The sequence below is a fragment of the Lepus europaeus genome, chromosome 5, assembly GCF_033115175.1.
Source record: "Lepus europaeus isolate LE1 chromosome 5, mLepTim1.pri, whole genome shotgun sequence".
Taxonomy (NCBI): Eukaryota; Metazoa; Chordata; class Mammalia; order Lagomorpha; family Leporidae; genus Lepus; species Lepus europaeus.
In genome coordinates this window covers 139,421,664-139,435,640 of record NC_084831.1, presented here as the reverse complement: position 1 = coordinate 139,435,640, position 13,977 = coordinate 139,421,664, and the positions used below count along the sequence as shown (strand labels likewise).

Below are 13,977 nucleotides of genomic sequence, written 5' to 3'. Positions count from 1 at the left end.
TTCTCCCTCTTCCAGTGTGTGATCTGAGATTCACAGGGAGTACCTTGTCCAAAGCAACATAATAAGGAGCTGGTGTCACTAGCATTTGAGCTGCTCTGCATTGCTTTACATGCTGTGTGTATTCCACCTCCCTGGTACAGCTTGGAAATTGAGTAACAATCCTTTCCCAAGTGTGCCCTTGCTGACTTAGATTCAGTGAGTGTTCATTGTAGTTGATAATCCGATCTTTTTATCAGTACATAGCTCTATTGTCAACCTTGACTCACAGGACAAGTAGTAGGTGCCTGGGATGTGTGCAGAGATAGTTTTAGGGTAAGGTTTGCAGATTTTTACACCAATTAATTGAGGTGAAATTTATCTAGAGAAAAATGTGCAATTATTTAATAATAAGACTAATGATTTTTCCAACTATACATAAAGATGACCCCCTAGTTAAAGATATAAAGGATCAAGAATATCCATCGCATTAACAGTTCATACTACACATTCCCAAAGAAAAGCACTGTTCAGACTCCTATCAAGATAGAACAATGTTGCCTGTTCTTAATGCCATGTGATGGTATGCAGTTTTGTGTCTGGCTTCTTCTACTTACCAAATTTGAAATTCATACACATTTTATATCTACAGTTCACTGGTTCACTCTTTTTAAATTTTTTATTAATATAAAGAGAACAATTTCATATATTTTATAGATAAAATTCTAAAAAGATAACCATACTTCCCTCCATCCCACTCTCCCACTCTAACATAATTTCAATTAACTTTATAATAACAGGCTTAATACACTATACACCATAATATTGAAGAAGTAAAAAAAAAAAAAAGAAATACCACTACTCCACAAGAGTATCGACAAATGCTCTAAAGAAAAATCAAGTCATAGGATCATCAGATGTCCAAGTTGTTGAGTATAATCTTATTTAATGAATATATATTTTATGAATTTTAAAATCAGATACAAAATGAAAGGAGTCCTAAGGCCCAAGGCTGATTAATGTAAAATGTAGCAGGTTCATAAATGTGGGAAAACCAAGCCCAGTTTGTGGGCTTTACCTTAAGGGACAGCTTCTCTCTGAGCCTTGAGCTCCACTGGTTCAGAGCCAGTGCCATTCTCTGTAAGAATCATCAGAGTTGAGGAACCATAAAACCTGTCCACACCCACATTCACCTTCAGGAATCGGCTCTCAATGTGTCCCTTTGTCTACAGGCCCAGAAGAGAGGCAACTTCAGGCCACAGGATCTGAGCAGGACCCAGAGGCCTCAGAACTGAAGGTTCTCCTCATTGGGAAGCGTGGTGTTGGGAAAAGTGCAGCAGGAAACAGTATTCTGGGGAAGCGGATCTTTGAGACTCGTTTCAGTGAAGAGCCTGTAACCCAGAGGTTCAGATCTGAGAGAAGAATCTGGAGAGAGAAGGAAGTTGTGATCATTGATACTCCGGACATCTCATCCTCCAGGGATGTTGAATCAGAGCTTAGGAAGCACACCTTTCCAGGCCCCCATGCCTTCCTGCTGGTGGTCCCACTGGGCTCCTACACCGAGAAAGACAAAGCCGTGCTAGACACCATCCGAGGATGTTTTGGAGAAAAATTCATCGAATACACGTTCATTCTCCTCACCAGGAAAGAAGATTTAAGGGATCAGGATCTGGATGTGTTCTTAAGAGGAAATGGAGCTCTCTATGAGCTCCTCCAGAAGTGTGAATTCAGATATAGCACCTTTAATTACCGGGCAACGGGGCAAGAGGAGCAAAGGCAGGTAGATGAGCTCCTGCACACAATCCAGAGCATGGTGCATCAGAAGGCGAGCAGGCCTTGTGTCTTCAGAAAACAAGGTGAAACTGCAGATAGAAAACATTTCTGTACAGATGATGCAGGGAATTTTCATTTTCTGAAAGGCATTGAGAACATAGGATCGGGCATTCCTATGACTGACTCTTTTTTTTCTCTTTCTTCCTCAAATTGTACTAAAGTTGTGACCTTTGCATACCCTCCCAGAACTCATCTTTAAATCTGCCATGATCCTCATGCGACTGCTTCAGCTGGTTAGTAAGGGCCTTTAGGGAGTTTGTTGACTGTTTCTGATATCTTGTGCTCTCCACAGTGTACCCTTGCTCAGGGCTTGCCATTTTAGTGGTTGTGGTGAGATAGTCTTATGTCATTGGTTTATTCTACTGATTGTTTTAAGGTCAACCACTCTCTAGGATCTTTGCTTTTCTCTCTGTAGGAAGTGGGAGGTCATCTTAAAGAAAGTGTAAGTGGCTGTGACACATAGCATTTTAAGATACTTGGATAGTCAGAATCCAGAGGCAAACAGGGCAGGGAAACTGAATTCTCTTGGTGGATGGTTCCATGTGGTATGGACAAGGGTTTTAGTAGCCCAGCCGCTCTTCCCTCTCTACTACTGAATGACTCCTTATCCACTCAGTGCTACATATTCCATTGACCTTAGTTGACAACTGTCCCATTTTTCCTTATCATCTTCTCTTCTGCTTCAAATCTTCACCCAAAAAGAACATCAGATCAAAGGAGAGTCACTGTTTACTGAGCCCTTTAATACTCTTCATGGAGGGTTAGGTACTAGGAAATCTCTTCAAGAAGTATAGATATGTGGGAAAGTTAGGAGAGATTGTGCAAGGTGAACTCAATCTGAAAGAGACTTTGAGGTAGGATTGCGGTTTGCATGGCTGAATACAGAGTTGGAAGACATTCCAGAGTGCACTAGCAATTTGATGGAGCGTGCCGGTTGTGTTGAGACAAGAGGATGGTCTTGAAGGATATGGAGGTTCATAGTTCTAGATATAATGGGATGAGGACGTTAGGCCACATTTCAGATATAATTGAGACCAGATCAGGCTGGTGCTGTGGCTCACTCGGTACATCCTCCACCTGCGGTGCCAGCATCCCATATGGGCACTGGTTCTAGTCCTGGCTGCTCCTCTTCCAGTTCTACTCTCTGCTGTGGCCCGGGAAGGCAGTGGAGCATGGCCCAAGTGCTTGGACCACTGCACCTGCATGGGAGACCAGAGGAAGCACTTGGCTCCTGGCTTCGGATTGGCACAGTTCTGGCTGTAGTGGCCATTTTGGGGGGTGAACCAATGGAAGAAAGACCTTTCTCTCTGTTTCTCCCTCTCACTGTCTATAACTGTACCTGTGAAATAAATAAATAAATAAAAATCCACTGCAAATTTTAAAAAAAAATACTGAGACCAAATCTTCTGTAGGACAAAGGCAGGAACTGAAATCCTGACAAACATGGAAATGCCATATGATTAATCCATTTCTTATCCTATAAGCATAACTGTGAGCTTCTGGATCAGGATAATTAATTGAACAATTTGCCATAGTTAGAAGAGCATGGGAAGACTTCCTCCTTTGTTTTGAGGTGGATATTAGTAATCTGATGAAGAATTAATTAGGGAAGAGCACTGGGTATGAAGGAATGATCAGCAGGCCATTGTAGAGCAACCATGAAGGCGTAGGAAAAATTCCCAGGAATACATATCATAAGTTCTCTGTGCCTCTGTAAATTTCATTTAAAGGTAAACTTATTCTTCTCCATCACTGACACCATACACAACAGTGTTAGAGGATATTAACAATTAAACCATGATGTGACCCTGACTCATCGAGTAAGTGCAACCTGGCTTTAATGAGAAATGAATTTTTAATGTGATACAACTAAGGAAACTGATGAACCGTTGATGATATATGTGGTTACTTTTGCGTGAAAATCCAATTCATTAAATTTTTTTCATTTTCAATTATCTTTATATACAGAAGATCAATTCAGTATATACTAAGTAAGGATTTCATCAGTTTGCACCCACACAGAAACACAAAGTGTAAAATACTGTTTCTGTACTAGTTATAGCATTACTTCACATTGGACAATACATTAAGGACAGATCCCACATGAGACGTAAGTACACAGTGACTCCTGTTGTTGACTTAACAATTTGACACTCCTGTTCATGGCGTCAGTAATCTCCCTAGGCTCTAGTCATGAGTTGCCAAGGCTATGGAAGCCATTTGAGTTCGCCGACTTCGATCTTATTCCGATAGGGTCATAGTCAAAGTGGAAGTTCTCTCCTCCCTTCAGAGAAAGGTACCTCCTTCTTTGATGGCCCTGTTCTTTCCACTGGGATCTCACTCGCAGAGATCTTTCAGTTAGGTCTTCTTCTTTTTTCTTCTTTTCCATGGTGTCTTGGCTTTCCATGCCTAAAATACTCTCATGGGCTCTTCAGCCAGATCTGAATGCTTTAAGGGCTGATTCTGAGGCCAGAGTGCTGTTTAGGACATCTGCCATTCTATGAGTCTGCTGTGTATCTCGCTTCCCATGTTGGATCCTTCTCTCCCTTTTTGATTCTATCAGTTAGTATTAGCAGACACTAGTCTTGTTTGTGTGATCCCTTTGACACTTACACCTATCAGTGTGATCAATTGTGAACTGAAATTGATCACTTGGACTAGTGAGATGGCATTGGTACATGCCACCTTGATGAGATTGTATCGGAATCCCCTGGCATGTTTTTAACTCCACCATTTGGGGCAAGTCCGATTGAGCATGTCCCAAATTGTACATCTCCTCCCTCTCTTATTCCCACTCTTATATTTAACAGGGATCACTTTTCAGTTAAAATTTAAACACCTAAGAATAATTGTGTGTTAATTACAGAGTTCAACCACTAGTACTAGAACAAAACAAAAAATACTAAAAAGGATAAAGTATTACATTGTACATCTAGAGTCAGGACAAGAGCTGATCAGGTCATTGTTTCTTATAGTGTCCATTTCACTTCAACAGGTTTCCCCTTTGGTGCTCAGTTGTCAGGGAAAACAAATGATATTTGTCTCTTTGGGACTGGCTTAATTCACTCAGCATGATGTTTTCCAGATTCCTCCATCTTGTTGCAAATGACTGGGTTTCATTGTTCTTTACTGCTGTATAGTATTCTATGGAGTACATGTCCCATAATTTCTTCATCCAGTCTACTGTTGATGGGCATTTGGGTTGGTTCCAGCTCTTAGCTATTGTGAATTGAGCTGCAATAAACATTAATGTGCAGATGGCTTTTTTATTAGCCAAATTAATTTCTTTTGGGTAAATTCCAGGAGTGGGATGGCTGGGTTGTATGGTAGGGTTATGTTCAGGTTTCTGAGGAATCTCCAGACTGACTTCCATAGTGGCTTAACCAGTTTGCATTCCCACCAACAGTGGGCTAGTGTCCCTTTTTCCCCACATCTTCTCCAGCATCTGCTGTTGGTAGATTTCTGAATGTGAGCCATTCTCACCGGGGTGAGGTGAAACCTCATTGTGGTTTTGATTTGCATTTCTCTGATTGCTAGTGATCTTGAACATTTTTTCATGTGTCTGTTGGCCATTTGGATTTCCTCCTTTGAAAAATGTCTCTTGAGGTCCTTGGCCTATCTCTTAAGTGGGTTGTTTGTTTTGTTGTTGTGGAGTTTCTTGATTGCTTTGTAGATTCTGGTTATCAACCCTTTATCTGTAGCATAGTTTGCAAATATTTTTTCCCATTCTGTCGGTTGCCTCTTCACTCTCCTGACTGTTTCTTTTGCAGCACAGAAACTTCTCAATTTGATGTAATCCCAATAATTAATTTTGGCTTTGACTGCCTGCACCTCCAGGGTCTTTTCTAGGAAGTCTTTGCCAGTACCTATATCTTGCAGGGTTTCTCCAATGCTCTCTAATAATTTGATGGTTTAGGTCGTAGATTTAAGTCTTTAACCCATGTTGAGTGAATTTTTGTGTAAGGTGAAAGGTATGGGTCTTGCTTCAAGCTTCTGCACATGGAAATCCAATTTTCCCAGCACCATTTATTGAATAGACTGTCCTTACTCCAGGGATTGGTTTTGGATCCTTGATCAAATATAAGTTGGCTGTAGATGTTTGGATTGATTTCTGGTGTTTCTATTCTGTTCCATTGGTCTATCCATCTGTTTCTGTACCAGTACCATGCTGTTTTGATAACAACTGCCCTGTAGTATGCCCTGAAATCTGGTATTGTGATGCCTCCGGCTTTGTTTTTGTTGTACAAGATAGCTTTGGCTATTCGAGGTCTCCTGTGTCTCCATATGAATTTCAGCATCATTTTTTCCAGATCTGAGAAGAATGTCTTCGGTATTATGATTGGTATTGCATTGAATGTATAAATTGCTTATGGGAGAATGGACATTTAGATGATATTGATCCTTCCAATCCATGAGCTTGGAAGATTTCTCCATTTTTTTGGTATCCTCTTCTTTCTTTCTTTAAGATTTTGTAAATCTCATTGTGGAGTTCTTTGACATCCTTGGTTAAGTTGATTCCAAGGTATTTGATTGTTTTTGTAGCTATTGTGAATGAGATTGATCTTAGAAGTTCTTCCTCAAGCCTTATTTTTTTAGTATGGCAGCTTTGCTATTTTTGTAACATGGTGATTGAGTTGAACACAAGTACAGTGGTAACTGATTTCCCCTTCCTGAATGAGTGAGCAGATGATTTAATATTGATGTCAGCATCCTTGACCTGCCAAGCGATCAATGTTTGGTTTCTGCTTCTGTTTGAAATGATGCTGTGTTTTGGTTGTGGTCCAAAGCTTCAAAGCACTGTTTGGCATCTCCTTTCTTCTATGGAGCTCTCACCATTCACATGTGACAGATCTGGTAAAATACTAGTTAGGTTGAATCTTGCGTGCTTCCACTCTGTCATCTTTGTATGAATCGAATTTTCGCACCCCCCACCCTTTTAACATTTTTTTAGCTGATGTTTGTGAAGAGCAGTGAGTACCTAGCACTGTGCCACTAATGAAAGGAAATCTCATCAAAGAATGTACATTTCCTTACAGAGCTGTGTCATACCATCCTTTGGGCACTCTGCTGGGAAAGTAGAATCAAGTCTAATTGTATCCTCTAGTATTTAGATGTAGGACAGTACTGTATCATACCTCTGTAAATGTAAAATATCTTGTACCTGCTACATGATACATAGTAGTGACTGTGCTTTATCAGAGCTGTTTTTAATGATGTTATTCTAGAATGTTTTCTTTACAGATGATTGAGAAGCTAATTAAAAAAAATGGTGTCAGGTACCACGACAGTAACAAAACTTTGCTGTTTTCGGGGGTTTGTTTTTTTTTACCTTTTTTCTTTTTTTTTATTGGAGTGTGCTAGATATCTCTATAATTTTGTTCAAATGACTGCAGAACCTGGAAGAGCTGTTGCTGCTATTGATACATAACATACTGTTATTACTGGTCTTTTTATATAAATATATATATACATATACATATATATAATTGAATTTTTGGAAACTTTAGCTGTGCTGTCAACTTTGAGAAAAGTATCCCAGTTTACTGTGATGAGTTGGCATTGTACAGAAATTAACAGCCATATTGGTCTAGAAACATTAAACTTAATTTTTTTTCCATTTGTACAGGGGTAACACACTGTATTAAATATGTAAGGTCTTATCTACGTGGGTTTGATTACAGAACTAATAAAGTATTCTCTAAAAAATGAAAAAAAAAGAAGTTCTTCCTCAGCCGTGGCATTGCCTGTGTATACAAAGGCTGTTGATTTTTGTGCATTGATTTTATATCCTGGTACTTTGCCAAACTCTTCGATGAGTTCCGGTAGTCTCTTAGTAGAGTTCTTTGGGTCCCCTAAATAAAGAAGCATATCATCTTCAAAGAGGGATAGTTTGAGTTCTTCCTTCCCAATTTGTATCCCTTTAATTTCTTTTTCTTGCCTAATAGCTCTGGCTAAAACTTCCAGAGCTATATTGAATAGCAGTGGTGAGAGTGGGCATCCCTGCCCGGTACCAAATCTCAGTGGAAATGCTTCCAACTTTTCCCCATTCAATAGGATGTTGACCGTGGGGTTTTCATATATTGCTGTGATTGTATTGAGGAATGTTCCTTCCATACCCAGTTTGCTTAGAGTTTTCATCATGAAAGGGTGTTGTATGTTATCAAATGCTTTCTCTGCGTCTATTGAGAGAATCATATGGTTTTTCTTCTGCAGTTTGTTAATGTGGTAAATCACATTGATAGTTTTGCGAACATTGAACCATCCCTGCATGCCAGGGATAAATCCCACTTGGTCTGGGTGGATGATCTTTCTGATGTGTTGTTGCATTCTATTGGCCAGAATTTTATTGAGGGTTTTTGCATCTATGTTCATCAGGGATATTGGTCTGTAATTCTCTTTCAATGCTGCATCTTTTTCTGGCTTAGGAATTAAGGTGATGCTGGCTTCACAGAAAGAATTTGGGAGGATTCCCTCTTTTTCGATTGCCCTGAATAGTTTGAGAAGAATTGGAGTTAGTTCTTCTCTAAATGTCTGGTAGAACTCAGCAGTGAATCCATCTGGCCCTGGGCTTTTCTTTGTTGGGAGGACCTTTATTGCTGTTTCAATTTCTGTGTCAGTTATGGGACTGTTTAGGTTTTCTATGTCTTCCTGGCTCAATTTAGGTAGGTTGCATGTGTCCAGGAATTTACCCATTTCTGATAGATTTCCCTGTTTGCTGGCATACAAGTCCTTGTAGTAATTTCTGATGATTCTTTTTATTTCTGTGCTGTCTGTTGTTATGTTTCCTTTTGCATCTCTGACTTTATTTATTTGGGTCTTTTCTTTTTTTAGTTAGTTGGGCCAATGGGGTGTCAATTTTGTTTATTTTTTCAAAAAAGCAGCTCCTTGTTTGGCTGATTTTTTGTAATTATTTTTGGATTCAATCCTATTGATTTCTTCTCTGAATTTAATTATTTATCTTCTCCTACTAGCTTTGGGTCTGGTTTGCTGCCGATTTTCTAGATCCTTGAGATGCATTGATAGCTCATTTGTTTGGTGCCTTTCCAATTTCTTGATGTAGGCACCTATTGATATAAACTTTCCTCTTAACACTGCTTTTGCTGTATCCCATAGGTTTTGGTATGATGTGCTGTTATCCTCATTTACTTCCAGAAAATTTTTGATTTCTCTTTTAATTTCTTCTATGACCCATTGTTCATTCAGGAGCATGTTCTTCAATCTCCATGTGTTTGCATATGCTCTAGGGGTTCCTGAGTTGCTAATTTCCAACTTCATTCCACTGTGGTCTGGAAGCTTCATCATATGATTCTAATTCTTTTGAATTTGCTGAGACTTGCTTTATGGCCTAGTATGAGGTCCATCCTAGAAAGGTTCCATGTACTGCTGAGAGGAATGTAAATTCTTTATGCGTAGATTGAAAAGTTCTGTAGATATCTGTAAGATCCTTTTGGGCTATAGTGTCATTTAAATCTACTGTCTCCTTGTTGATCTTCTGTCCTGTTGATCTGTCTATCTCTGAGAGTGGAGTATTGAAGTCCCCCAGTACTATTGTATTGGGGTCTAAGTCTCCCTTTAAGTTTCTTAACAAATCTTTTAAATAAACCAGTGCCCTGTAATTAGGTGCATATACATTGATAAGCATTATATCTTCCTGTTGAATGGATCCCTTAATCATTATATAGTGCCCCTCTTTGTCTCTCCTAACAGTTTTTGTGGTAAAGTTTATGTTGTCTGATATTAAGATGGCTACGCTCACTCTTTTTTCATTTCTGTTGGCATGGTATATCTTTTTCCAGCCTTTCACTTTCAGTCTGTATGCATCTTTGTTGGAAAGATGTGTTCCTTGTAAGCAACAAACAGATGGGTTTTGTTCCTTAACCCATTCAGCCAATCTGTGTCTTTTAATTGGACAGTTCAGGCCATTAATGTTCAACATGACTATTGATAAGTAGTAACTTTGCCCTGCCATTTCCCAAAGTTATTTTCTAGTATATACTTTGAATTCCCTGTGATCTTTTGCTGTGAGGTGTCCTTCTTTTACCTTCTTTCATATTGATGGCCATGTTTCTGTGTTTCTGTGTGTAACACATCTTTAAGCATCTTTTGCAGGGCAGGACGAGTGGCGACAAATTCTTTCAATTTCTGTTTGCTGTGAAAAGTCTTTATTTCACCTTCATTCACAAATGAGAGCTTTGCAGGATATAATATTCTGGGCTGACAGTTTTTCTCTCTTAGTACCTGGGCTATGTCTCGCCATGTAGCTTGTAGGGTTTCTGAAGAGAAGTCAGCTGTGAGTCTAATTGGAGATCCTCTGAGAGTAATCTGGCGTTTCTCTCTTGCACCTTTTAGGATCTTTTCTTTATGTTTCACTGTGGTGAGTTTGATTACGACGTGTCGTGGTGAGGATCTCTTTTGGTCATGTTTATTAGGGGTTCTATGAGCTTCCTGTACTAGGATGTCTCTGTCTCTTCACCAAACCTGGGAAGTTCTCTGCAAGTATCTCACTAAAAAGGCCTTCTAATCCTTTCTCTCTCTCCATGCCTTCAGGAACTCCTAGAACTAGAATGTTGGGTTTTTTAATAGTTTTCTGTAGATTCCCAACAATATTTTTTAGATTTCTAATTTCCTCTTATTTTCTTTGGTTTGACTGTATACTTTCCTGTGCTCTGTCTTCTAAATCGGAGATTCTCTCTTCTGTTTCACTGACTCTGTTTTTAAGGCTCTCTAATGTGTTTATCATTTGATCTATTGAGTTCTTTATTTCATTTTGATTTCTCTTCACTATCACACTTTCCTGTTCTACTAGTTTCTGTGTTTCATTTTGATTCCTCCTTAAGATTTCATTTTCTCAAAGGAGATTTTCTGTCCTGTCCAGTAAGGAATTCCGTACCTCAAGCATTTGTTTTTGAAAATTTCTAATTGTTCTTATCATAAATTTTTTGAAATTTGTATCTTTCATTTCTTTCATTTCTTCCATCTCATCATCTTCTTAATCTTGGCTTAGGGTGTCTTGTTCATTTGGGGGTGTCATAATGTCTTCCTTGTTCTTGTTTCCTCGGTTTTTGTGTTTTTTTCTTAGCATTGTGGAGATATCTTCAGAATCTTCTTCCCTCGCTGTGGTGTTTTTTTCTTGTTACACTATGACTGTATTAAGTGGACTGTCTGCTTTTGATGGAGCCTTAGAGGCTTGAAATTGGTGCGGCCTGAGAGCTCTGTTTGGTTCCTCAGGGTTAAGGGTGTGACAAAGGTGACACTCTCAGTTTAGGCGTGGTAAATCTCTCTCTCTTTCTTTCTTTCTTTTTTTGATTCAAAAGGGACGTAATTCCGCACAGCTGAACAGAATTGGAGGTAGTTAGCAGGCGAATGATAAACCCACAGGAGCCATCGATCAGAAGCTCTTTCCCAAGGACCTCACAGGGAATCTGTGCTGCCCTCAGTGTGGGCTCAAATTCTCCTGCAGTCTCCCACTGGGTTGCCAAGGTTACCGAATTGTAGCGTCTCTGGTGAGCACTCACGTGAATTCCGTGAGTTCTCTCCCACACTGTTTCTTTTTTCATAGTCTCAGTTCATTCACACCACACATTCACTAAGTCCTAATCTCCTGTTATTTCACTCCCCCCATAGTCAGGTTTTTCTGCTTTTTTTCCCTCTCTCTTCTAGTTAGCCTGGTGAACTTTTCCCTACGGTGTTTCAAGCCCTCTAGTCTCCTCTTTCCCCTTGCCCGCCGGTGTCTTGGGCTATTAAGGTTCGGCTCACCTCGCGTTCCAGTGCTGGTGTGTTGATTCTGCTGCTGGTTTCCCGAACTGTGGGCTCCCACGCTCTCCACGCAGTTCCACTATGAATCACTAGTTCCGGAAGAGTTTCCTCTGCTGTTTCTTCCCCTACTCCTCCTTTAACCTGCAGTATCTCCACTTTTATTAAACTGTCTCTTCCCAGACTATCAGTGTGCTCCCTTCCTATTCTGCCATCTTGCTGCTCTCTCTCCCAATTCATTCAATTTTAACAATTTCTCAGACACCCAGGGGGATTTTACTATAATTAGCATCAGTTGGCAATGGGAAGACATAATCATTGATAGAAGATGAAGGGATTAGATTTGTAGACTTGACCCAGTGCAAGGAATGGAGAATAAGGTCAGTGAAAATCTCAGGTAGAGTGGAGCCAGAGAAAGTCTTAGAAATTAAGATCAGAGAAGATTCACAGATAGGATCCACAGCATGTTCAATGGTGAGCACTGGAGAGAAACTGGAATCCATGTCCTGATGCTGACTCAGGGAACTGGGGCACCACCCACATGTGTGGGGATCAAACTGCCTGGTTGGAGGAGGCTTTGATGCTGTCTGAGCATCCTCCATGCTATATAGCTTTGTGTTATAGGGAATAACTTCGGGTGTCAGATTCCATTTCAGACCATGCTCACGAATCTCCTGATTTCCTTTCTACAGAAACCCTGAGCATTATCCTAGTGGGACGGAGTGGAGTTGGGAAGAGTGCAACTGGGAACACTCTCCTGGGCAGCCCCGTCTTCCTCTCTCAACTGCAACCCCAGGCAGTCACCAAGAAGTGCCAGAGCAGCAGGAGGACATTGGACTGGCAGGACATTGTGGTTGTGGACACACCCTCATTCTTCCAGATGCCCGGTAAGGAAAAGAACTCATCCTGGCCAGAGGAAGAGGTCCAGCGCTGTTTGTTCTGCTGTGAAGAAGGGGCCATCATTCTGGTGCTGGTGTTCCAACTGGGACGATTCACTCAAGAGGACAAAAGAGCAGTGGCAGAACTAGAGGCCATCTTTGGGGAGGATGTCATGAAATACACGATTGTGCTGTTCACGCGGAAGGAAGATCTTGAATCTGGGACTATTGATGATTATGTCCAAAACATAGAAAACAAAGCCCTTAGGAATGTACTTAGAAAAAGTGGGTGGCGAGTTTGTGCTTTTAATAACAAAGAGACTGGCCAAGCCCAGGAAGAACAGATGAAAGCTCTTTTGACAATGGCCAATGACCTGAGGAGAAGTCTTGGAGGACATGGGTATCCCCATACCTGGAAGGATATCAGTAAGCGCATTAAAAATGCCCAGCAAAGGCACAGTCCCCAAACATTAATAAGTAGTCTGAAAGATCTGTTAAAGTAGGTAGCTGAAGTGCCTGGTGTCTCTGCAAGGTAGAAGCATCCAGAAGATAAAGAAGGGTGGGTGGGATAGAACTGTCAGGATGATAGAGGAGTCCATGGCTTTGAGTTCTTGAGAGAGAAATGCATCCTAGGCTGTGATGCTACAGCTATTCAGAGGATACAACCACCTATGTGGCTGAGGCAGGTATTAGGGGACTGTAAAGAAGAAAGGGGGAACAAGATATAGAAACATGAAAAAAATGTTTCAAAATTAGACTGATACTAAGGGTCAGGCCAGCTCACAAGAATCACCTTACCTATGTAGATAGCTTGGAGTCAGGACAGACACCATGGCCAAGGCAGAGGCAACTAGGGAGTCAGAATACACATAGCTACACAAGAATCAGGGGATCCAGATACATAGATCAGGGCAATATCCAGCACACTCCTGGGTCATAGGCACTGTCCAACAATGCAGGACATCTGGGATGTCCAGGGCTGTCTTGCAAGCCTGCTGGTTCCATGATGTCCTGTGTATCCTCCACTGGCTCCTCAGGGCCAGTGAGTTTCTTTCCTCATGTGGTGACTATCCTTTAGTGCTCTTCTTATTGCATACCTGCATGTAAAGTGGGACACAGTCTCCCATTGCTTGTGGAAATGGATGTGAGTCTTTTGAGATTGTATTGATCAGCATCACATTGAAATAGACTATAAGGAAAGTCACCAGCACAATAAAATTATCATGATTAGAGAACCAATTCTCTAGTTAGGGTTCTAATAACCTAAGTGTAATTCTAGATTTCCTCTAGGTAAGGTTACTAAAAACTCCTTTGTATCCCCTTCAGATAATAATTGTCTAAACACATTAGAGGCATATTGAATCTCATGTCAAGAAGCCCAGGAGTTCCTGGTGGACATCAACTTGCTAGCTTCATTCCATCTAGCTCCCTTAGCTTCAATGACTTTGGAATTCCACTATCAAACTTGCACTTGATTGCCAACATGGTGGTGCTTTATCCAGGGCTGAGCAGATTCTATTGGGAGTAGCTTGGTGTG

The 13,977-nt window shown here is 40.6% G+C and overlaps 1 protein-coding gene across 1 annotated transcript in view; it reads left to right on the top strand.

Moving 5' to 3' along the window:
• The window catches only part of GIMAP8 (GTPase, IMAP family member 8), a 33,970-nt gene extending 20,331 nt beyond the window's left edge, over positions 1 to 13,639 (top strand). Inside the window, exons 4-5 of the mRNA XM_062193787.1 lie at positions 1,209 to 1,832; positions 12,255 to 13,639. Coding sequence (XP_062049771.1) covers positions 1,209 to 1,832; positions 12,255 to 12,943 — 1,313 coding nt within the window. The 3' untranslated portion in view covers positions 12,944 to 13,639. The remainder of the gene's footprint in view (positions 1 to 1,208; positions 1,833 to 12,254) is intronic.
• The last annotated feature ends 338 nt before the right edge of the window (positions 13,640 to 13,977 follow it).